This window comes from Chinchilla lanigera, unplaced genomic scaffold (genome assembly GCF_000276665.1).
Source record: "Chinchilla lanigera isolate Chin_1 unplaced genomic scaffold, ChiLan1.0 scaffold00067, whole genome shotgun sequence".
Lineage (NCBI taxonomy): Eukaryota > Metazoa > Chordata > Mammalia > Rodentia > Chinchillidae > Chinchilla > Chinchilla lanigera.
The window spans coordinates 10613191-10637192 of NW_004955468.1; the positions used below are offsets into that span (position 1 = coordinate 10613191).

Here is a 24002-nt window from a genome sequence, read left to right on the forward strand (position 1 = left end):
TTATGAATACACTCAACTATATTCAACTTAAGCTGCATGTTCTTCCTCTACTCATTGCTGCTATAAGGTCACTAAACTACCATTCTTTGCCCCTCCTTTATTGTCTCAAAAGAGTATTTTACTTTTTATCTCTATTTCTGTCTCCGCTTTTCCATCTTCTGTTCACAAAAAAAACTATGACCTCACTTAACAGATAGAACGTTATCAATAATTTTGAATTCCATTCTAAGCTGGTCTCCTATCCATTTCTTTTCTCTCATAGTACACATTATTATTAACCTAAATTTGTGTTTATTACTGTATCATACACATATATTATTTAAATATATATAGAATGCATATTATTTTGTTTAGTTTTATATAGGATCATATTTTAGGTATTACTTTAAAATTTGTTTATTTAAAATTATGTTTTTAAGAATTGTTCGGGGCTGGGGCTTTAGCTCAGCGGCAAAAGCGCCTGCCTGGCAAGCGCAAGGTCGTGAGTTCGGTTCCTGGTACCAGAGAAAAACCAAAAAAAAAGAATTGTTCATGTCAGTGTTTTAACTGCAGCTTTAAAAGAAAATCAGTGCTGTCTTACGCAAATGTGCCAATTTATTTTTTAGCCATAGTTTTTGAATTGTAGAGTATTTGTGGTTTTATTAGATACTGCCAGATTGTATCCCAAAGTCTGTCTACCATCAGCAATGCATGAATTTTTACAAGTATTTTTATTACACATCCTATCAAACATTTTGTGGAACCATATTTCCTGTTTCTTGGTTGTCAAATGATACATTATTGTTTTGACCATATTTCCTACTTATCACTTAGGTTGAACACTCTTCCACATATACATACGTATTTTTTTTCTCACTTGATTATTCATTGTTTCTTCCTTTTGTTCATTTTAACAGGAGTTCTTAATATATACTAAATAATAATAATTGTAAGTGGAAAGAGCTGGGGATTTAGCTCAGTGGCACAGCACGTGCTTCACAAGCACAAGGTCATGAGTTCGATTCCCAGTACCAGAAAAAAAAAAAAAAAATAAAATAAAATAATTGTAAGTGAAGCATGTTACAAATGTGACTTATTGTGTATTTCATCTCTATGGTGATTTTGGTCATTGGAAAAAGTAATATAGTTGAGTAATCAGTCTTTTCCTTTATTGTTTACATATCTAATGAACTGTCTAAATTTCTTTCCTACATTAAGTAATAAAAATCTCCTAAATTTTTTTCTAAGTTTTCAAGTTAGCTTTTTATATTAAATTGTTATTGGTAATTAATTTGGAGAGCATGTAATGAGGTCAGAACTTTTATTTTATTTTATTTAAATATATTTTATTTATTAAACACCTCTTTTTTTTTTTCTTACAGGCCTAACTGTGTCAGCTACATCTCTCATTCCCCCAATAATCTGCTGTGCCTTTTCTATCCTAGGTCAAACTTCAAAATGCACCAAATTCTTTCTTTATTGTATTGACTTATTCCTGCATACATGATTTATTACATTGTTTTAAAATGGTCTATGACATATAGTAGAACTTCACTATTTTAATCTTCACCTTTAGTATCTTGGCACTCACTTTGACATGATCCACTCCTTCCTATCCAAAATAGGATTTGGATAGAAACTGCATTGAAGTAATAGTTTGATTTGTCAGTGATTTGTATAGTTATGCTAGTGAGATTCTCAACAGTATATACATCAATATAGTTAGTTGTCCGTTACGTTCTAAAAGTCTTATAAAATGGTAGATGTAGGTATGATATGCATTTTATAGTAGAAATCTTCATTTTTGTTGACATTCCAGATGATATTCTTATTACACTTTCTATTGACCATAGGTACATATAATTACAGTTGTAAAATATATTTGTGGATACCTATCCATCATCTAATTGCTAAAGCTTCACTTAAAATTTGGTTTTACATCTTTTGAGCTTTCTATATAAAATTTCAGATTTTCTTTCTTAAAACAGGGGTTAAAGCCAGTGGTGTCCCACAACTGAGCTGTTTGAATCTCAAATAAGGGTTAATTCCATGAAATATTTTCTCTGCATTTATTGGTAAAGTTGTAGTTTTCCCTTTTAGTCAGATATCAGTGAATAATATTAATAAATCTTTAATGTTAATCAACTGCATATTTTGGAATCATTTTCATCTTGGATTTGAAAATGTTTTCTAATATACCATTGAGTTTATTTGGAATTTAGAGTTTTTTGAATATTTTTATTCCAAAATTCATCACAATTTATACATAGGGCCTTATGATTGAAAGGAAATTGTCTCTTGTAATGCATACCTCATTAACTCTTTATTTACTTACTCAGTTATGCTGTGGAACTGAGGACTGTGCCCAGACTTATTGAATTGAGCCAAACCTAAAGCCTTTTATTATTTTTTTTTATTTCAAGACAAGATATTACTAACTTACTAATTTGTCCAAGCTGGATTTGAACTTGTGTCTGCCTCAGTCTCCCAGAGTGTTGGGATTACAAACCTGTGCCAGAGTGTCTGGTTTACAAATTGAGTTTGAAAAATAGCGATAAAAGTAAGTAACATAAAATTTATCATATTGACTTTTTTTTGTAGTACTGGCAAATGACCCCAGGGCCTTTGAACAGAGTTACATCCCCAGCTGTGTCTTAAGTCACTAATTTTCAAGGAAGGGCTCAAACCTATGATGCTTCTCCCTTACACTTCCAGAATGCTAGGATCACACCACCACACCAGTTCACCATGATAACATTTATTTATTGATTGATTGATTTAATAAGGTCTTTCTACATAGTTCAGGCTTGTCTCCAACGCATGATCATCCCCCTGCCTCAGCCTCCCAAGTCCTGTGTTTAGAAGCAGTTACCACAATGCCCGGCTACCATGATAACAATTTTTAAGCATACAGTTTTTTTAGAAGATCGAATGAAATACATATTTTGAAACTTAAAATGTATAATATACTTATTTTATAAAATTACATGTATTTTAGAGGGAATGGAAATCATACTTTAAAAAGATGAAAAGCAGAAGTGGTGTTTACTGATGCATATTAAAAGAAAACTGTGATCCAGTCTGTAGTCTATTGTGAACTCCTCAGCTATTCTGGATGCCAGGACCCATTTTGATGCTCCTATCTAAGAGACAAGGCTTTATAGCTACAGAAAAGTTTTTGAGACCTCACCCAGGGGATTGTCTAATTACTAAATTGCATTTTCCGCCTAATTTGTTCCTTAGAGGGGAGAAGGAGATGGACTATTTTTCTTAAATACTGCATCATCTACAGAGAACTCCCAAGAAAGATGATATTTCCATTCTATGTAATCCCTGAAGTGATTCAGAGACATCTACATAGTCATCAGCCAGCTAAAAAGTACAGGTGAGTGGAGAGATGCTAAGGAGTGATTTGGTGATCTCAGGCAGGGTGAGTGAGACAGACAGCTGTTGACAGGGCAGCAACCTCTGAGGGTACTGTGCCCGCCCATACTCTCCTTATGCCTTTAGCTCCTCAGTACCCAGCTGTTGCCCTTCAGCACAAAACTCCATTATGTTTAGAATTTCAGCTCATGAGTAAAAGAGCTAGAATAATGAGGCCAGGTGGGGTGGTGCACACCTGTAATCACAGCACTCTGGAAGCTGAACCAAGAGAATCATGAGTTTGAGCTCATCCTGGAAAACTTAGCAACTTAACAACACCCAGCCTCAAAATAAAAAAAATAAATTAACAAAAGTTCTGGGAATGTAGTTCAGTTTAAAGGCCCTAGGTTTAATCTCCTGTACCAAAAGAAAATTGAATAATGACAGAAAAAATCTGAAAGGATGTTGTTAGAAAAAATATAGTTTACCTAACAGATAAAGGTACTAGTATCTAAGCACTAAAACTCTGCTAAAGCTCAAACAAATTGTAGGCTCCTGCAGGGCTCTGCCCACAGGACAGGTTACTGTATTCCTTTACATAACTAGAATCGAAGTTGCAACTTTTCAGTACCCAAGCAATAGGTGTAGGCTGAGCTCCTTGGGCACTGCTAATTATCTGTTATTCTTGAATTACTTTATGTCCTTTATGAGTTGCAGGAGCAGGAATAATATTTATTCACCTTGAAACTATAGCAGTTAACAGCACAAACTCACCACCTTAGAGTCAGGGGAACAGATGTTTGAACGATGAATAGTGAAACAATGTTACTAAGGAGAAGAGCCTCCAGCTTAGAGCAATGTGGTAGTCACTATACTCAGCTTTTATGAGCTTCTTAGCATTGGATTTTCTTGCTTACTGTTACAGCCCTGTTGTCTCGTGCTCTGTATATTCCATAATGACTATTCATTGCTATCTGTCAGTGTCTTTTGCTTTAAGCTGAAAAGATAAGCAGACAAGAAAGAGAAGTAAATGTTTTAGTCAGAGACACCTCCAGTCACTCACAGCATTCCTCTTGAAGGCTCTCCCTTTGTGCTGATTGCTATTGTTTATTCTATTTCAAAGCCAGTCTCTTCTATGTATCTTTCTCAAACCCTGAGGCACAGTATCAAAAGCATCTTACCTACTAGTAAATTAATTTTCTTAATTTTCCGTGTCTTAGTTTTTTTTTTTTTTTTAATGCCGAAAAAAAAATATGCAACACCCACAAGATAAGGGAAGAGAAGTTTATTTAGCTCACATTGTAGTTTTCAGTCCATCATGGCTGGCTCCAAGGCAGGGTGTTGTGCTGGACAGGCATTGCAGAGAAGAAACAGTTCATGGCAGGCAGAAAGCAGCAAAGCAAGCAAGGTATGACCACAGCTATTTTATCTCATATAGTTTGTTTAGGCTACTTGAGCCTAGTATTGTTTTATGAATCAATTTTAACATCACACACTCTAGATCCAGGTGCCTCTGAAAAAGTTCCACCTATGACAGAATGAGGATTTGGAGAGACATCTGACACAGTCAGTGAATTTATTTCAATCTACTTTGACTCTTGAAGAAATTATATCCAGTCTCTTATCTTACTCCCAAGACAGTCTTATCAACATAGAAGTGCTCAAGAGTAGAAAACAGAAATAATGAAGGGTGGATTCTGATTTCTACTTACCCTGTGACATAAAAAAATAGTAGTGAGCTTCTGAAAAAGTCTTGGTTTCCAAGTTACCACTTTGGTTTCCAGCTGTTAATTTTGGCAAGTTTCTTTTCTCTGATTCTCAATTTTTCTGCCTCAACCACAATACTCATAATGTAAGTAGAAATCAGGGAAATAAAAATTTTAAGTATAAAGTGCTTAGCATCACGGCGTTTGCAGAGGAAGCATTCAGTGATATCATTTCATTTCTCTTGCATGATTTCTCTTAACAAATTTTCATTCTACTTGGGAGAGAGAATGTCAATATGCTAATACTTAAAATGCAAGAAAGGATATATTAGTGTCATAAAGAAAGAAAAATGAGTACTATTAAAGGACAGAGGAAAAAGTTAATACTTCTGGCAATGGAGATCAGTAGATTTCCACGTCAATGGGAACATTCAATAGACCTTACCTATGATTCCAATAGAACATCAAGAAACTAGAAGGAAATGAGAAATAGCATCAGCAAAAATAAAAATGCAGGATACTGATCTAACCTGACAAAGATATTTGGCTCCAAAATTTGATTGGAACCATATTAGATATGGCAATAATTATCAGGTTAAAGTTGTGAATTTTATTTTTAATATTTTGAAAAAGAAAGCAGCAACAAATCATGCATAGAAATAATCACTTTTTGAGTAACTCTTTAGAGGTAAGAATACTAGTGAAAAAGATGTGAAAACAGACAAGGTGAGAGGTAATGCATACTGCTTTCGTGGATTTTAGTCAGCCTTGCAAATGTTTTTTTTTTGTTGTTTTGTTTTGTTTTTTTTCCAGTACCGGGAGTTGAACTCACGACCTCATGCTTGCCAGGCAGGTGCTGTGCAACTGAGCTAAACCTCCAGCCCTAGCCTTGCAAATGATTTGTTGTCCTTCCTCACCAACAAGTAGATTCTGATTTCCACGACAGCTGATTTTTGTCGCACTCTTTTAAAGATAGACGTCAGGGGCTGGGGATTTAGCTCAGCGGCAAAGCACTTGCCTGGCAAGCGCAAGGTCGTGAGTTCGGTTCCCGGTACCGGAGAAAAACCAAAAACCAAAACCAAAAAAAATAAAAATAAAAAAAAAAATAAAGATAGACGTCAATGTGATTTTTTAAACATACTATAGTGTTTTACTTCCTTCGGCTCTTAGATATCACCTCCATAGATGGGATGGGATGTGTGGGAGTGGCAGGTGGAGTTATGTGCTTGTCCAGAAATGCTTAGTACTCAGGTGCAAGGTGAGATTCTGGACAGAATCTTTGAGCAACTATTAATCACTACCAGAGGAAAAGATACAGAGAAAGCAGAGAATATGAGGAGGAATGCTTCCTTATGTCTGGGTACTTAACATCTGGTAAGAAAAAGACACAAACCAACGGTGGGGAAAGGCAGGCTGAGTAATAAAGAATATTTAGGCTAAATATAACTGCTGGAAAAGATGAGCAAAGCAACAGAGAGAAGAATTATTGGAGAAGGTCTCCTGAGAATGCCTTTGTAAAAATATTTTTTTCTGAAGAACAGGTGTTGAGAATATTTGAAAAAAAAGGTTAAACCCAGGAGGACTGGGAGTGAGGAGGAGAACTCAGAAATGAAAGTGACTGAGCCTCCAAAAAATTAAATGTCCAGAAAATTAAATTTCTTATATTGTTTATATTTTCTTGACATCAGTTAAAGATGATTACAAAAAAGATCATTTAGACACCTCACTGGAAATGTTTCAGATGTTTCTATCATGGGACTACAGCTCTTGAGAGATGTTTGTAAATGCCTTGTTTAGGATCCCATTATCAGCATAAGTAACTGACTACAGAAAAGGGGCAAGATGAGTTTCAATGGGTGATTTATATTCAAATTCCAGGAATTTCCTTATGGTTTTTCCTTCTTTCACAGATGACACTTGGGAATCAGACAATGGTGACCGAGTTCCTTTTCACTGTGTTCCCAAATATGCATGAAGGTGGCCTCTTTTTTTTTATTCCCTTATTTCTCATCTATGGATTTATCTTAACTGGGAACCTAATAATATTCATTGTTGTCCAGCTGGATGTGGCCCTGCATACCCCCATGTATTTCTTTATCAGCGTCCTCTCTTTCCTGGAGACCTGGTATTCCACAACCACCATCCCCAAAATGCTCTCCAATCTACTCAGTGAGCAGAAGACTATCTCCCTAGTTGGCTGTCTCATGCAGATGTACTTCTTCCACTCACTGGGTATCACAGAAGGCTGTGTCCTGACAGCAATGGCTATAGACAGGTACATAGCTATCTGCCATCCTCTCCGTTACCCAACCATCATGACTTCCAAACTCTCTATCCAGCTGACAGCTGGATCCTGCCTCTGTGGTTTCCTTCTTGTGCTCCCTAAGATTGCATGGATTGCCACACTGCCTTTTTGTGGCTCCAACCAGATCCACCAGATCTTCTGTGACTTCACACCTGTGCTGAGCTTGGCCTGCACAGATACATCCCTCGTGGTCATCATGGATGCCATTCATGGAGCAGAGATCTTAGCCTCCTTCCTGGTCATTGCCCTGTCCTACACTCGCATCATTGTGGTGATTCTGGGGATGCCCTCTGCTGAGGGTCTCCAAAAGGCCTTTTCTACCTGTGCTGCTCACCTTGCTGTGTTCTTGCTGTTTTTTGGCAGTGTGGCTGTCATGTATTTGCGATTCTCAGCCACTTACTCAGTGTTTTGGGACACAGCCATTGCAGTCACTTTTGTTGTCCTTGTTCCCTTCCTCAACCCCATCATTTACAGCCTGAGAAACAAGGACATGAAAGATGCTATCAGGAGGCTTTTCTGCTATCAAAAGGCAGTGGGTGGGGCAGGGAGGTAGATCTGAATCCTGCAAACTCTGAGAAGCCTCCTATAAGTACAGAATCTCACCTTTCATGGCTTGTCCATGGTTATGTGCTTTTTCTATTGCCCCAGTTACTTTTAGATTATTGTTTACAAGAAGGATAAACTTCTGCCTCCAAGTCAGGAGTGGCAACTGCATAGTCTATTTCTTTCAATACCCACCAGCATTACTTACTATAGCTGAACCAGTATACATGGGCAGATTATCCTGCTCTATAACACAGTTTGTTCTGTTTCTCATCCTCTACTACTGTCATATGACAGGGGTCAAGGAGGTTCCTAAAACTGATTTAAGGAACCTAACCCACTTTGCTTATTAAATAGGTTTGCAGATTCACTGACTCCCTTTTTCATCACTGAAAAATAAATTTTAGGGTGCATGAGTAAAAGACACAGGAAGGGTTTTTTAGACAGAAATTTAAATTTAAAAATGCACACTCCAAGAAATAAAACATAGGTCTTCCAGAAAAAGAGAGGTGATAGCCAAACTAGTTTGGAGCTGGGAATGTTTATGTGTTTTTTGGCTGCAGATATTTGTGGAATATGTGAATCTACAGGTTTCCTCTTAGGTCTCTGGAAAATTATGGCCCACCCACAAAAAAGGTAATGAAAGAATGTCCCACTCACAGAAAGATAGTGACCCATGTCTAGGGAAAAGCTTATTTTACAGGTGAAAAGAGGTAGTCTGTTCATTGGTGAAAGAAATTCATTTGTTAGTAAAAAGGGAATGGTTGAATACATTTGCAGGTGAAAGGAAATTTGTTAGCTTTATGTTCTGGGAGAAAAGAAAGAAAAAAAATTAAACCCGACGTGTTCTACAACCACAGTTTTGTTTTTTAAACTTACAGCGTTTCTTATCTTCTTCTTTTTATCTACTTTTATTTCAACTATCCAACTTCACTACATGGGCTCCTGATCCTCTCTTCTGTGATTTCACATGATAGTTAGGGCAGAAAGCAGGATAGAAAACATACTTCAGCTGCTACAGTTCTGGAAATGGCTACCGTTAAATTTCCCCTAGCACCTTCCTAGCAATGAATTCCCCCTGTCATTGAGCATGTCACATAAATAAAATATCTTGACATAAACTTATTTAATTCACAACCTCAATTCAGCAAACTTTGATTGACCTTATACATGTTGTGCTACAGAATTTAGCATCAAAGATATTTCACAAAGATTATTAATAGGACTAGCTCACTGTATTTCTCTATATTTCTTCTTACTAAGACAGGAGAGCAGGGTGTGGCAAACCAGCTGAACAAGTGAGCATGACCTGTCAATCACAAAGATTAGGGAAACATGAATAGAACACAGTTCCCAAGACCTGCACCTAGGAGAAATCAGGAGGTGCCATTTCCAATTCATCTGGTGCAAAATTAACCAGGTTTTGATAAGATGGTCTAGATCTGATGTCATCCTGAAGAAGAGGGCTACAAAAGATCTCTGCCATTAACCTTGTGGTCACCATAAACTGTCTCACTGACCCACTTTTACTCTGCAGAGCATAGCTCTTTCCTGATTTTAATAAGGACATCATTTTAATAATTTTAGTAAGGAATAACCTCACTCCCTTTTTGACATATCTTATCCAGTTTTTTGTTGAGGACACAAGGGACCTGGAAAGAGTCTACAGAACCCCAGAATCTAGTAACATTACTATTTAAATTTTGTATATTAATCCTCTTGGAATTAAAAATACCTTAAAATAAATTTATCAGGCAACATGAGTTTGATGACTTGTCTAAATTTGTCTAGGTAATTAGTGATAGAGATATGATTTAATCTTACATCTTCTATTGCACTTTCAGTTCCCAATAAATATATAATTTCATCTAATCTATGTGATATTCAAGAAATTGAATTACACAAATTCCTTTCCCCAGAAGTTTTATAGCTCTCATTAGTGCTGGTGGGCACTAGTTCTTTCCCAGCCTTCAAGCTAGCATAGATCGTGGAAACACTACTGAAGAGAATTCCAGAACCAATTTTGCCTTTTTCTGTAGCTAAATTGCCATCTTAGATGGTGTACTTGACCCTTTGGTCTTCAGGTTCCTATTTTGTAGTTATGTTGTGATAGGCAGCTAAATTAGAAACATTATAGGCAGTCAGACAGGGAAGGCCCTTGCAGGAGCCAACATGAAAGATACGTATTTGCTGTGGGCCAGACTTCAAGACAAAGGACTAAACAAATACACCCACATACCTCCCTAGGTATGAACATCAGGGATTGATACTCTAAATAAGTAGCAATCACCTAGAAAAAGCCAGGAAGAGTCACTAGCCCAACCCCCTACAGTAAAAGCCCCTGTTCTGTATTCATACCCACTTGGTACATGACTCGTTTCCCCATTTGACCACAATTTAATCGATTTTACCTGAACACTTATACTTGTAATCTTATTGGCTGACCATAGTTTTGTCCCACCTCATGCCTACTTTGTAATTTCCCATGTTCCCCCTATCTTGGACCCACCTTACCTTGTCGTTTTGCTCTATAAAATCCCTGGGTAGGGCAAGGTCCTTGCCAACCCACTGGGGCCCCCTTCTGTCCCTCTGTTGGACAGAGCTTTCTTTCCCTCAGTAAATACATTCTGCTCTTAACCTCTGCTGTTCCTAAAATTCATTCTTTGATTTTAGAGAACAGGAATTCGTCCCAGATATCATTCAGGTTGGGAGTTTCTATTTTCCTGTATCAGGGTGACTGGATTATAACAGTGAAAAGATCCTGTCAAGGACAAGTAAACAAATAGAGAGAAATAAGCTGTGTGTAGACCACTGGAAGAGATGATGTGGGCAGAATGCCTGAAAACCAATGAGTAAAAATCCTCCTTTCCTTAAACTCTGTTATCTTTAATGCATTACTAATATGGAGTTTACCATCCCAGTGAGTTGCTAGCCCCAGTGGAGCAGCAGTGCTCATCTTCCGGCTGGGACAGAGCTCAAGTCTTACCAGGAAAATTTCAAAACTTCAAACCAAGATGCAAGAGCACTGGACCTCCTTGCATGCCCTAGAGCAGTGATGGTGAAAATTTTAGAGATGGAGTGCCCAAACTGCAACTCAAAACCCACTTATTTGTCACAAAGTGCCAATACCAAATTAAACCTGAATACTGAGGTTTTAGTTTAGAAAAAACAACTCGTACATTAGCATTTTGTGTCTTAAAAGAAAAACACAATAATAGAGTTTTCAATGACACAAACAGCTTTTAATTAAAAGGTAAAGTTTGCATTTACCATGGCTTTGAATAAATGATGTGATCTTTGCAGTTATATGCATGTTGATAATTTGTCAAGCATTGGCTCGTGTGCCAACAGAGATGGTGCTGCATGCCCACTTTGGCATAGGTGCCATAGGTTCACCACCACTGCCCTAGAGAAACCTTTCTTCTCCTGGAGTTCATGAAAGGTCATGCAAATGGATTGCATCTTACATACACAATTATAACAGAGTGAATTAGGTGAAGGGATATGTACAACACATGCAGCAGACATAAGTCAGCACTCTGTCAATCCTGCTCTGAGGACCCCAATGACACCACCCTACCATAGGTGGGACACTTAAAGTGGTAGATCTTATACCTTCAGAGATCCTGTCATTTTTCTTTTGCCAGAGCAAATCCTCTTACTCTGATCATAGTTCCATGTTAATAAACTTCATCCCTGTTCATTGTCATTGTCTGCTATGTCTTAATCTTTGTCACATACAAGAAATTTGAAACCCATTCTCTGACCCCATAACCCATAGTAACACAACCCATGCATTTACATTTCTGAAAGTGTCTTGAGAAAGTTCTGATGCTCTGTAAGATTTGAGGTCAGCTGGATTAGATGATCACTAAGGTCATTTCCAGTCATAAACTCTTTTATAAGCATATGAAGTGGGGCTTGTTTTAACAATATCTGAGCCTATTTTAAGAATTTCACATTAATTCTTCATTTATCATCATAACAATCTTATGAAATAAATATTTTTTTTTTCAAATGAGAATCATGAAACAGAGTTTCAATAGCTAGCCAAGGACACAGAGCTAATTCCTCAGAATCTAGGGCAGAAACTCAATTATGTCTGGCCCCTGAGTGAGGTCTTTATTGCACCTGATTGCATATCTACTTCACAGAGTTTTCATTCTATTCACTAAAACTAACAAGAATTTCAAAGAGAATGTATCATTCAGTGAATAAATGTAATCACTAATTATTACACATGAAATGGTAAGTGGGTTCACTCCTCAATCGTTCAAGATTTATTTAATTAAAAAGTGTGAGTCAGAACAAGAATTCTCTTAGGACTCAGTAACTATCACATGAATGAGAGCTTGGTTTTTAGAGACCTTTGGACCAATGAATTATTATTGCTATTAATAGAAATCCCATTATACATCAGTTACATTGCTTTCTTTGTCATAAGATGTAATGACCCTTACAGACTGTTTCCAGCTCTCAAGGTATTTTATTTTTTATTTCCTTCTAAAGGTTTGGCTTTTCATATTTCTGACTGTTTTCTTGTTTGTTTCTATCTTTTTCAATGTGCAGTCTTTTCTGTGGTCCTCCCTTCTCTTTCAACCCAGCACATTTTTTTTTTTTTTTTTTTTTTTTTTTTTTTTAGGTTTTTGGAGACATGGTCTTTTTTTTTTTGTTTTGTTTTTTTTTTGTATTTTTTGTTTTTCTCCGGTACCGGGAACCGAACTCACGACCTTGCGCTTGCCAGGCAGGCGCTTTTGCCGCTGAGCTAAATCCCCAGCCCCCTGGAGACATGGTCTTGATATGCAGCCCAGGTTGGCCTTGAACTTGCAGCAATCCTCTTGCTTCAGCATCTCCAGTGCTAGACTATAGACATGGACCACCATGCCCAGTTGTTCGAATAACATTGATTCTTTCCACATAGATACAATTTCTCTTCATAACTGAAGCTCATAAATTGGTTTTTAAAAAAAAACAAACAAAATTCTTCCCTTTTGCATCTCAACCTTGTTCCTAATTCCTGCAAATTTTATAAAACATTCCTCACACTGATATCCCTTGCACTATGCAGACCAGTGTCAAACTTTATTTTGATGTGACTTATTTTCTGATTTTTTTTTCTTGTTCTTAATGTCATTTTGTTTGTGTTCTACATTTAGCATTATAGTAAGGGTCCACAAATGCCAGCAATCTTAGCACAGCATTCTGCAGATTACCTAAATTTGCATAGTCCTATACAAGTGTTGTTCTTAGATAGTGGATGAAGGATTCTTAGATAGTGGATGACAGACTGGGCTAGCTGACAGAACAGATGGATGGATATCTATGAGAGCAAAGGAAGCAGGGCAAAGGGAGAGGCATCCATGTCAGTATATGATATCAACAAATATGTATGTTTTTCAAATATTTTCTCTCCTAATGTACGCTGTCTCTTCAATTGCCTATGAAGATTTTTCCCAGTGATTTCATTTAGTAGTTTTATCTTTTTATGTTTCTAGCGCCAGTCTTCGGGCCGGCCCCCAGCCTCACAGGCACCCGGGAGTAGGGGCTCCGTTGCCCGGGAAGCTGCGCGGCAGGAAACGCCAGTCTTTCTGCTGGCTGCCTGCCTCACAGGAGCCTGGAAGGAGGGCCCCCAGCGCCTGGGAAGCCATGCAGCAGGGTGTGCTGTTACGCACCAACCCTCAGGCCGGCCACCACTGCTCAACTGAGAATTACCATGACACAGAGAAACAATGACACAATTGGCCCACTATGCACAGGCTACAGAGGCCCACCCACGAATGTGTGTGAATCAATCAAACATGGAGAAACCCCTGGGAATATGTGCCACACAATGGGTCATTCTTGCCTCTGCCATTGAGAACCAGAAAGGTCCAGAGTCAGTGGAGGAGCAGCTGCTGAAGAAGGACTCGGAGAACATGAGAATACAGACTAAGCCTGAGGAGTCAGAGGTCCTGAGGACCGAGGTCATGAGAGCTATTGGGAAGCTGTAAACCAGGAGGACCTTGTGCAATACCTGGGAAGACCCCCTTGAAGCCATTCTTCCCCTGACAGTACAGGCTGTGGTGGAGCTCCGGAGAGGTCTGCAGCAAGATTCCTGCTGCCTGTGCTGACGGCTGGGGAGAGGACACTAACTGGTTGTGGGGTCCCAGTGCTATGGGAGGCTGGAGAGAAAAAGCTACAAAGAATAGCTTTCCCCCAAGATGGCTCACTTGAGATGTCAGTAAGAATTGCTTCCTCAGTATTCTATAGCCAGGACAAGGAGGAAGCCAAGGAGAGAAAACAAAGAGACTGAGAAAAAGCAGCTGCTTTTGCTGCAGCACTAAGAGAAACAGACCCCAAGTCTGATTCCCAGGGCCCCAAGAAGAACTCGACAACTGCATTCATCTGCTACCACTGTTAAAAGCCAGGCCACCTCAAGAGGAACTGCCCTAAGAGGTCCCATGGGCCATGCCCTAAATGCAAAGGTGACCACTGGAGATCGATCTGCCCTCTGAAGTGGAGGCCCCAAAGCTCAGTCCCATGCTACCAGTTAGTCCAACAGGAATGAGAGGACCCGGGGCACTACTCCCTCTGGCCAGATCGTCCTCTCCATGGAGGTGCTGTGGGTAATCATGACTATGGAGAAACATGAAAACAGCCTGTTGCTAGACACATCTTCAAGTCTTTCAGTCCTCTTTTCAATCCTGGCCTTCCTTCTAGCTGTCACACCTTAGTGACAAGAGTCACTGGTGAGGAGGTAATATGCAATTTTTGACAACCCTTAGGCTGTAACTACTTGTTAGATCCTTCTTGCATATCTCTGTCTTCTTGAGAAACCACTTTGAAGGTAACACCACGTATTACAGCAGGCATTGATATTTTCCTACTAATCTATCCATAACTCTAATGTTTGTATTGCTCCTATCCTATTTCATAAATGGATGTATGTTTATTATTATGTGTTTCCTACAACAACCATTGAGAAAAGTTAATGATTATTCAATAGGTCACTCATGTATAGCTCTATTTATTTTCTTCAGAAGCCACTTTGAAGATACCAAAGTATAGTACAACAACTACTGATAATGTCCTACCTCTTTTGTCTGTAACTCACTATTATTTGTCTATTTGTTTCCTGAGAAACTATCTTGTAGATAACAATATATAAAACAATAACCATTGATAATTTCCTACCACTTAAAAAAATTATTGAAAACTTATCTCTTTATGTTTTATAATTTTATCTGTAATCCATTTTGGTGGAGTTTTGGAATATAAGTTGTGATAAGTGTACAATTTTACTCTTCTGCTTGTGGATATCCAGTGTTCCTGACTGCATTAACTGAAGACACTACTTCTCCACTGTACATTCTTAGCAGCTTTGTCAAAGATAAACTGACCATAAATGTGTAGATTTATTTCTTGGCTCTCCATTCTGTCCCATTGATCTACATGGTTGCTTTCCTATATGATTTTCCATATAGAAATTCTATGCCATTCCCATAGTGTTTTGATTGTTATAGTTGTGTAGTTAGTTTATAAATTGAGTAATGTGATGCTTCTGGCTTTGTCCTCTGTATTCAAGGTTGCTTTGATTATTTAGTGTTTCATGGTCCATAGAGATTTTAGGAATTTTTCTCTGTTTTTGTTAAAAAAAAAGTCACTGAAATTTTGATAAAAATTTCATTGAATCTGTATATTGCTTTTGGTAGTATAGGTATTTTAACAATATTTTTTCTTCCTATGCATGAATTCTTCTGTCCATTCATTTGTGTCTTCCTCTATTTAATATACATATCCAATCTTCATGGCTTATCCAATCCTGCATTAATAGAAAATTGGATTGTCTCATCTTTGCTATTATGCAAAATTATGCTATAAACATTCATGCATAAAGTTTTTGGCAGACATCTAAATTTTTTTTATTTTCTTCTTAGGCATACATCTAAGGATAGGATTGCTGGATCATATGATTTATTATGTTTTTAATACTCTAAGACAATGCTAGACTATTTTTCAAAATGTTTTCACTACCTTACATCTACCAGAAATGTACAAATGTTCTGATTTCCCTATATTTTCACCAACACATGTGGTTATTTGACTTTTTAAGTGTAATCTTCTTAGTAGAAGCACAATGTTATCTCATTATGCTTTTGACTTGCATTTCTCTAAATATCTACCATTTCATGTGTTTATTGTTCATTTGCATACATTCTTTTTTGTTTTTATTTTTAAGTAGTGGATGAGACTTGTACATATTTATGTGTACAGTGTAATATACATATCTGTGTAGTGTAATGATCAAAGAAGTTCAATTACTATTTCCATTACCTCTAATATTTATCATTTCCCTATGCTAAAGCATTCACAATTCTCTTTTCTAGTTATTTTCAAATATACAGTAAATTACTCTTAACTATATTGACCCTACTATGCTATATAATACTAGAACTTCTTCCTCTTAACATTATTTTGGAATTCATTATCCAATCTTTCTGCATTCCTCCTTCCTCCCTTTCAAGCCTTGCTGATCTCTGTTCTACTCTTTTTTTTGGGCGGGGGGGAGTTGGGAATCAAACCCAGGGCCTTATGCATGCAAAGAAAGAACTCTACTACTGAGCCACACCCCCAGCCCTATGTTCCACTCTTCCATAAGATCAGTTTTTCAACCTCCACATATAAGTGATGGCATGTGATGTTTGTCTTTCTATGTCTGGTTTATTATACTTGACATTATGTCACCCAGACTTATCCATGTTGGTGAAAATGACAGAATTTCAGTCCTTTTATGGCTGAATAATATTCAGTTGTATATACAGATTACATTTGCTTTATATATTCATTCATAGATGGACACCTTTGCTGATTCTCTATCTTAGATACTGTGAATAAAGCTATATGGAAGTATAGATATCTGTCATAATGATTTTCTTTCTTTTGGATATATTCCCAGTAGTTGAATTGTTTATCATATGATAGCTCTATTTTTAACATTTTGTGCAGCCTCCATAATAATTTCAATAATGGCTCTAATAATTTACACATTCCACCCAACAGTGTGTATTACTTTCTCTATTTCTTTGCTAGCTTTTGTCATTTTTAAAAATGTTTCTGATAATAGCCACTCTAACTGGAGTGAGGTGATACTTTACTGTGATTTTTCTTTTTGTTTTCTTAATAATTAATGACGAACATCTTTCATGTGCTAGTTGACCATTTGTCTACTTTTGAGAAATGTCTATTCATTTCACTTGGCCATTCTAAGATCAGATTATTTGTGAAGTTTTTTCCACTCTACTTGTTTGAGTTCTTTATATACCTGGATGTTAATCCCTTACTGGATGAATAATTTGACAGTTTGAAAACATTTTTCTCCCCTTCTTCAGGTTGTTTCCTCACTATGTTGATATATTTTATTTTACTTTTTTCCTGTTACGCTAAAGCTTTTCAATTATAGAAAAGACAAAACTCTTTTTTTATTGTTTGTTTGTTTTGAGACAGGTCCTCACTATGCAGTGCAAGCTGACCTTGAACTTTCCTATGTAGCTCAGGCTGGCCTCAAACTGATAACAATTCTCCTGCTTCAGCCTCCCAAGTGCTGGGATTACAGGCATGTGATGGCTGGCCAAAAAATAGAAATCTTTGCCAAGCAATCTTTGCCTATACTAATATCCTTGAATGTTTTTCCTGTTTCTTGTGGTAGTTTCATAGTTTCAAGACTCACATTTAAACTTGCAATTGATTTGTAGTTGGTTTATGTTTATGGTGTCATATAGACATCAGTATTCTGCACATGAATATCTAATTTCCCCTCATCCCTCTGAATTTTTTAGCAAGACTGTGCTTTCTCCAATATATACTGTTCTTACCTTTGTCAGCTCTATTGGCTGCAAGTGCATGAATTTATTTCTGGCTACTTTACTCTGTTTCATTAATCCATATGTCTGTTTTATGTCAGTATTGAGCTGTTCTTGTTATTATGTGTTGAAGTCAAGTATTGTGATATATTTTGCTTTACCTATTTTTCCTTAAATGCCTTCGCTACTGGAAGTCTTTCATAGTTATGTGATTTTTTTTTCTGTGAAGAATGCCACTGGTTTGGTAGGGATCTGTATTTAATCTATAGATGGCTCTGAGTAGTGTGGTCATTTTAACAATATTAAGTCTTGCAATCTATGAACAGATTACCTGTTCATTTATGCTCTTTTCAATTCATTTCATTAACATTTTGTAGTTTTTATTGAACCCATATTTCACCCCTTTGGTTAAATATATTCCAAAATTTTTATGTTTTGTTTCTTTTATTTTTTGTTAGCTATCATAAATAGAATTGCTTCTTTGATTTCTTTTTGGCTAGTTTATGTTTGGTGTATAGAACCGTTGATTTTGTATCCTACAATCTTACTAAATTTTCTTATCAGTTCTGTTTTTGGTAGAAAATAAGATCATATCACTTAAGAATAGTTTTCATTACTGCAATGCCATTCTTATTAATTATAATTTCAAAGTTCTGGCCCTCAACTCTTTTAAAACATTTTAAGAACAGGAAATGGGAGAGACTGTCAAACTACATTCTCCTGAGAGACAAAGCCCCTTGCCTCAATCTTTCCATAACTCTCCTTCAACCCTACTCACTGAGACATGCAGAGATGGCTATATTGCAGTAGATGTTCCTTTCACTGACCAAAAGAATGTGATCAAGTCTTGCCAAGGTCCAGTGAGTCTCAGCATAGCAAGGTGACAACACGCAGGTTAGAGATTAGCTTCTATACAGATGGCTGAAATGGGAGCTCAAGCAAGGGCCTGTGAGATTCCAGGGCTAAGACATGAGATAACATCTCAGCTGAGGCCATGGGACCCAGAAAGAATTATACCTTTCTAATAGTAAAGTTTCAAGCCTTGCATATATCAAGTTATACTTGTATTGCTAATTAGAGGTATTCATGTAGCAAAATTTCTTTTTCCTAGCGCTCTGCCATGACCACAACTTACTTGCCTGATTGATAGCAATAAAAACCATGAGCTTTCGAACTCGTGGCATTTTGTTCCACAGAGAACATTGGTCATCCCAGAGCTCCTCAACTGCAGAACTTTCTCTCTTCACCTTTAGTTTGCAGTTGTGTACCATAATGCTTGGTGGGAGACCTGGACCCTACGTGGGGCTTTCTGTAGGGAACTGTGCAATGCTTATCTCATTATTTAGGGCTTATCCCTGTATCTTACACATACTGTAACAAATCTGAATAAACATGTGTTGGATTGAAAGGAAGAAAGGATGGATGGTTGATATTTTTAAGATAGTAGAAATAAAATTGTTACGGAATATTATTAAATGGTTTTAATTTTTTCTTATAGTCAAGTTTAGGTTCTCAATTCACAAAATGTTCATGTGCACAAACAATCCTTAATGCTACCAGTTAACAATTAAATCCCCAGATTTTTTATATGCTAAATACTAGGATTACATTTTCACATAATTTTTCATGTATTTCAGAAGGATTAGAATGAAATAAAGAAAATTTTCAGTATAAAATTAATCCTATTTTCTCCCACTTACTCAATTCCTACTTTTTACAAGGAGCATATATATATTAGGGCCACTAATAATCATTAATACAGCTCACTGGAACAGATATCTGACAAACTACACTCTTCATAAGTATTACCTCAGACTGATTTACTTCTCACCTTTAAGTTCCAGAAAATCATTTTGTTTACTTATGAATTACTGTATTGTATCCTAAGATTCAGAGTAAAAATCAGAAATCTGGGGAGAATAAAATATGCAAAAATAAGTTTAACTTTCATCCTAGTATCAGCTATAAGTCAGACACTGTACTGTGGTCAGAGATCTTACCACTAATTTTCCAAAAATTTTAAAAGAAAATACTGCTATCAAATGATGAAATTAAGATTTGTATCCTGCAATTTTACTGTATATCTATCAAGTAATGATAAGTCATTGAGTGAACTAGGATTTAAACTCAAATACAAGTGATTCCAAAACACAACCTTTATTATATGAATGCTTTAGGTATTACTTGATTTTAAATGAAAAATCATTTCTTTTTGCCTGAATTTTATTTAATAAATATTATTGTTTAGATCATAGCTGAATGGGTTTATATTAAATGAAGTAAATCTGAATATACACATAATGGGTAAGATGCAAATCTGACAAAAATTGAAGGAATGATACACAAATATTTATGATTTTAATAATCATTGCATAATGTAGCTTGTCGTTAGACAGTGTAATTTTTCCAGTCTCTGTTCACAAACTGAAAGTGATTTTAACATACAATATATTGGTTGTTGTAATACTGAAAGCCAGTCAGTACTTGTTCCACCCTCACTACCCCATGGAAAAATACACAGAACATTTGATTTTCTATCCCTGATCACTGATGACTTCTGTGGTCACCATAGTTTCAATCCCAGCCTTGCCCTCTTCCACCCCTACTCACTCCAGTAACCTTGTTCTCTTCAGCTGCCTCCTCACAGCCTCCTTGATCTCTTTGTTGCGTAGGCTGTAGATGAAGGGGTTGAGGAAGGGGGTGATCACTGAGTAGACCACTGCCAGAGCCCGGTCATAATCTAGGGAGTAGCTCTTCTTCAGCCGCACATACATGAAGAGGATGCTCCCATAGAAGATGAGAACTACAGTAAGGTGGGAGGCGCAGGTAGAGAAGGCCTTTCTCTTGCCTGCAGCTGAGGGAATCTTAAGAACTGTGCAGATTATCTGCACATAGGAGCTGAGGATCAACAGGAAAGTGGCCAGGATTTTGCAGGAATTTATCACAAAATCCACCAGGACATTGATAGATGTGTCAGTACAAGCCAAGCTCAGCACAGGAGGAAAGTCACAGAAGATATGTTGAATGCGATTGGGACCACAGAAAGGCAGGTGGGACACCAAGGAAATCTCAGCCACTGGCCCAGCCAAGCCTCCCAACCAACAGCCGACAGCAATCTTGGTACAGAGTGCTGGGGTCATGAGGGTGGGGTAGTGGAGGGGCTTACAGATAGCTAAGTACCTGTCATAAGCCATAGCTGTTAGGAGATAACACTCAGTAGCTCCAAGGGAATGAAAGAAATAGATCTGCAGGAGACATCCAGAGAATGAAATAGTCTTCTTTTCACTGAGCAAGTTTGCCAGCATCTTGGGGATGGTGGCGGCTGTGTAGCACAGCTCCAAGAAGGAAAGAATGCTGACAAATTGGTACATGGGTATGTGAAGCCGGGAGTCCATGTGGACCACCAGGAATATCAGTAGGTTTCCTAGGATAGTTGTGAGGTAAATAACAAGTAACAAGAAAAAGAGGTAAGTCTGGACACCTTGAAGATGAGGGAAGCCCAAAATGATGAATTCTGTTACCTTGCTCCAGTTTCCAGTGCCCATTGTTTATCATTCATGTCCCTAAGGTGGGGTATGGAGGAATAAGCAAGAAAATTGAGCCACAGAAGTCACAACAAAGACGTGTTCAAAGTGCCTTTGCCTTCCCTTCACCTTCAGAGTAAAGACTTCCCAAGAAAATAAAAATGAAAATACATTTCAATCTGACCCCTCTTCCTACATCCAGTTAAACAGCTTCTGTCAGAGTGTCCAACATTATCATTAGATTTTAAATGCCTTGTTGATTACACAGCCCTGGTCTGGTGCCATCTTCCATCCTGTAACCCAATTGTCTTAATGTAATCTATAAAAGTTTTAGAAATTTTAATATTCTTTATCTGAAGAGTATATTACCATTTATATACATTTTTCTAAGGTATAAACCATTTCTATTGATATAATGTTGGTAGTATAGCGAACCAAGTATATCTAATTTGAATTACATTTTCTGATTTCTAATTTCAAATTATCTTCCTCCTCAACTTCCTGGCTACTGAAGCATCATTCTTTTTCCCCTCACTCTCTCCCATCTTCTCATGGAAAACCAGACATAACATGATCTTTCAGGAGTATACAAGACAGTTTTAGACCTTTTCTGGACAATGGTGAAAGTCCCTGTCTAGACTAAGAAGTTTGAGTAAATGAAAGAAGTAAGAAAAAACAGAGCACAAGTCTATTTCCAAACTGGTCTTTTTCTCAATATTTTCTGTAACTTTTCCTTTTTACCAACCTCAAATGCACACTTCTGATTTATTGATTCTACAGATGACAAGTATTTATAATCTGTGTTGAGGGCAATATTAACAAAAGATTATTACATGTTTTCTAGACATTCTACTTACAACATAGGCTAACCAGACAAGTAAAATATGGCCTCTGAGTTAAGAAACTATTTTTCTTGTTTATTTTGATTATTTAATTGACATAAATTGTATACATTTATTATGTATAACATGATGTTTTAAAGTATATATACATTGCGGAATGACAAGATCTAGCCAGTTAATGGGAATATCACTCGCATAGCTATTTTTGTGATAAAACCACTTAAGATCCAATCTCAGCATTTTTGGGAATGCAAAGTATTGTTACTGACTATAGTCATGATGGTATACAAAGAAGCTAATATTCTAATATATAAATTACTAATTACTAAACAACATTATACCAGAACATTCCATCAGTATACAAATAAACTATTACTCTAACATGTCAAACATAAAACAAGCCTCCATGTTCTTTCTCTTAGCTAACTTCTATCTCACATCTCCTACTCCATTTTTTCTATCCACTCCCAAAAAACTCTTCCACAAGTTGACTGTATTCACTGCCTCTAATTCTTGTCTTTCAGTTTCTTCTTCATCATTAATTAGATGTTCACCATCACCTCTTCATCAAAACTTCCATCCTCAGAACCACAAATGATTCAAAATTTGCTAAATCAATAAACATTGACTTAGTGTTAGAAGGTTTAGGAATTACCACCTCCAAGGAACCCCTATAATTTTGCATTTCATTGAAACATGAGAACATTTTAATTTTGTCATACATTCCTATTAATTCATAAAAAATAAAAGAGCTTTTAATATTCAAAGAAAGACGAAAAGCTAAAACAGCAGAATAAATCATTGGCACCAAAACATCAGTGTCCTTATGTTTCTCATTTTTATTCAGATGAGTAAAAACTCTTGTTTCTTTACCCATAAAAATATCTATTCCTAGGAAATCTCCAAAACTGATCAAAAAGCCCCTGACAGGGCTGACAGTGCCAGAAGCTCCCTGCCAATAAGATAGTCATCTGCATTGTTGAAACACCTCATTTTGATAAAATTCTTTCTTCCATGTACCTGAAATCTCACTTTCATCCACTCTTTATTTTTGCTCTGTGGAAGTATTAGTCTAGTCCAGAGTCATGTTTTTAACCATTATTGCATTGTCAGTATTGAAATTACACTGTTTGCAAAATGAGTGTCTGTACTTAGTCTTGATATGTGTGTTTGCAGCATACCCTCACTACAATATACTTAACCCTCAGCTAACCTGAAGACAACTCAAATGTTTTCTCACTCAAGTCCTTCACTTTCTTCTCCTGGCCATCTAGGGAGAACACTGATCTGACCCACCTTCAAATTCCCTGAAGTATGTCCTCACTGTCCCTCTAATTATATTCTATCATGCTCTGCAGTTGCTTTTACTAATGTCTTGCCATTCCAAAGCAAGCTTTTTGATATTGACAAACAAATCCCATACCATTCCTTACCTTCTGGAGTGCTTTGCACAATGTCCAATGTTTTGTAGTGGTGATAGCAACTGAAAAGATGATAGGATGACTCTTACAGCTCTTCCTGTCATCTGTTACTCATCTCTTTCCATTTTGCTATCCTGTTGCTGGAGTCAGTGTGTTCTTAAAGAGCAAAGCACATGTAAAAAGTAAATAATTATCATCGGGCTTTTGGAATAATATTTTACTCTTCACATTTTAAGGAGCTTTTAGAATCAGTTATTTACATTCTAGTTACCACATTTTCATTATCCATAGCCTGTGTTTACTTAAGCACAGGAACAAAAAGCTGAGCTTAGGAGAGGATACAATTTAAGAGATTATCTCATCCCATATCTTCATTCGCAAAAGAGGAAACTGGGATCCAAACAGGGGAGATCCTTTGCTTAAGGTCACATAACTTGACAAAGACATAGGCAGTTTGCTAATTCTGAGTTCAGACATTTT

General features: G+C 36.9%; 2 protein-coding genes across 2 annotated transcripts; one reads left to right on the forward strand and one right to left on the reverse strand.

Moving 5' to 3' along the window:
* The first annotated feature begins 6903 nt into the window (after positions 1-6903).
* LOC102028628 (olfactory receptor 6K6) lies at positions 6904-7906 on the forward strand. The gene has a single exon (XM_013522345.1). It carries the CDS (start codon positions 6959-6961, stop codon positions 7904-7906), a length of 948 nt encoding a protein of 315 aa, XP_013377799.1. The 5' UTR covers positions 6904-6958.
* Positions 7907-20341: 12435 nt separating this feature from the next.
* Positions 20342-21280, reverse strand: LOC102028949 (olfactory receptor 6N1). Its single transcript, XM_005400159.2, has one exon. The coding sequence runs from the start codon at positions 21278-21280 to the stop codon at positions 20342-20344; it is 939 nt and encodes a 312-aa protein (XP_005400216.1).
* Positions 21281-24002: the final 2722 nt, after the last annotated feature.

Bases quoted from the DNA above. Each gene is read 5' to 3' on its own strand.
- LOC102028949 (XM_005400159.2), bottom strand. From the start codon at position 21,280: ATGGGCACTGGAAACTGGAGCAAGGTAACAGAATTCATCATTTTGGGC.
- LOC102028628 (XM_013522345.1), top strand. From the start codon at position 6,959: ATGACACTTGGGAATCAGACAATGGTGACCGAGTTCCTTTTCACTGTG.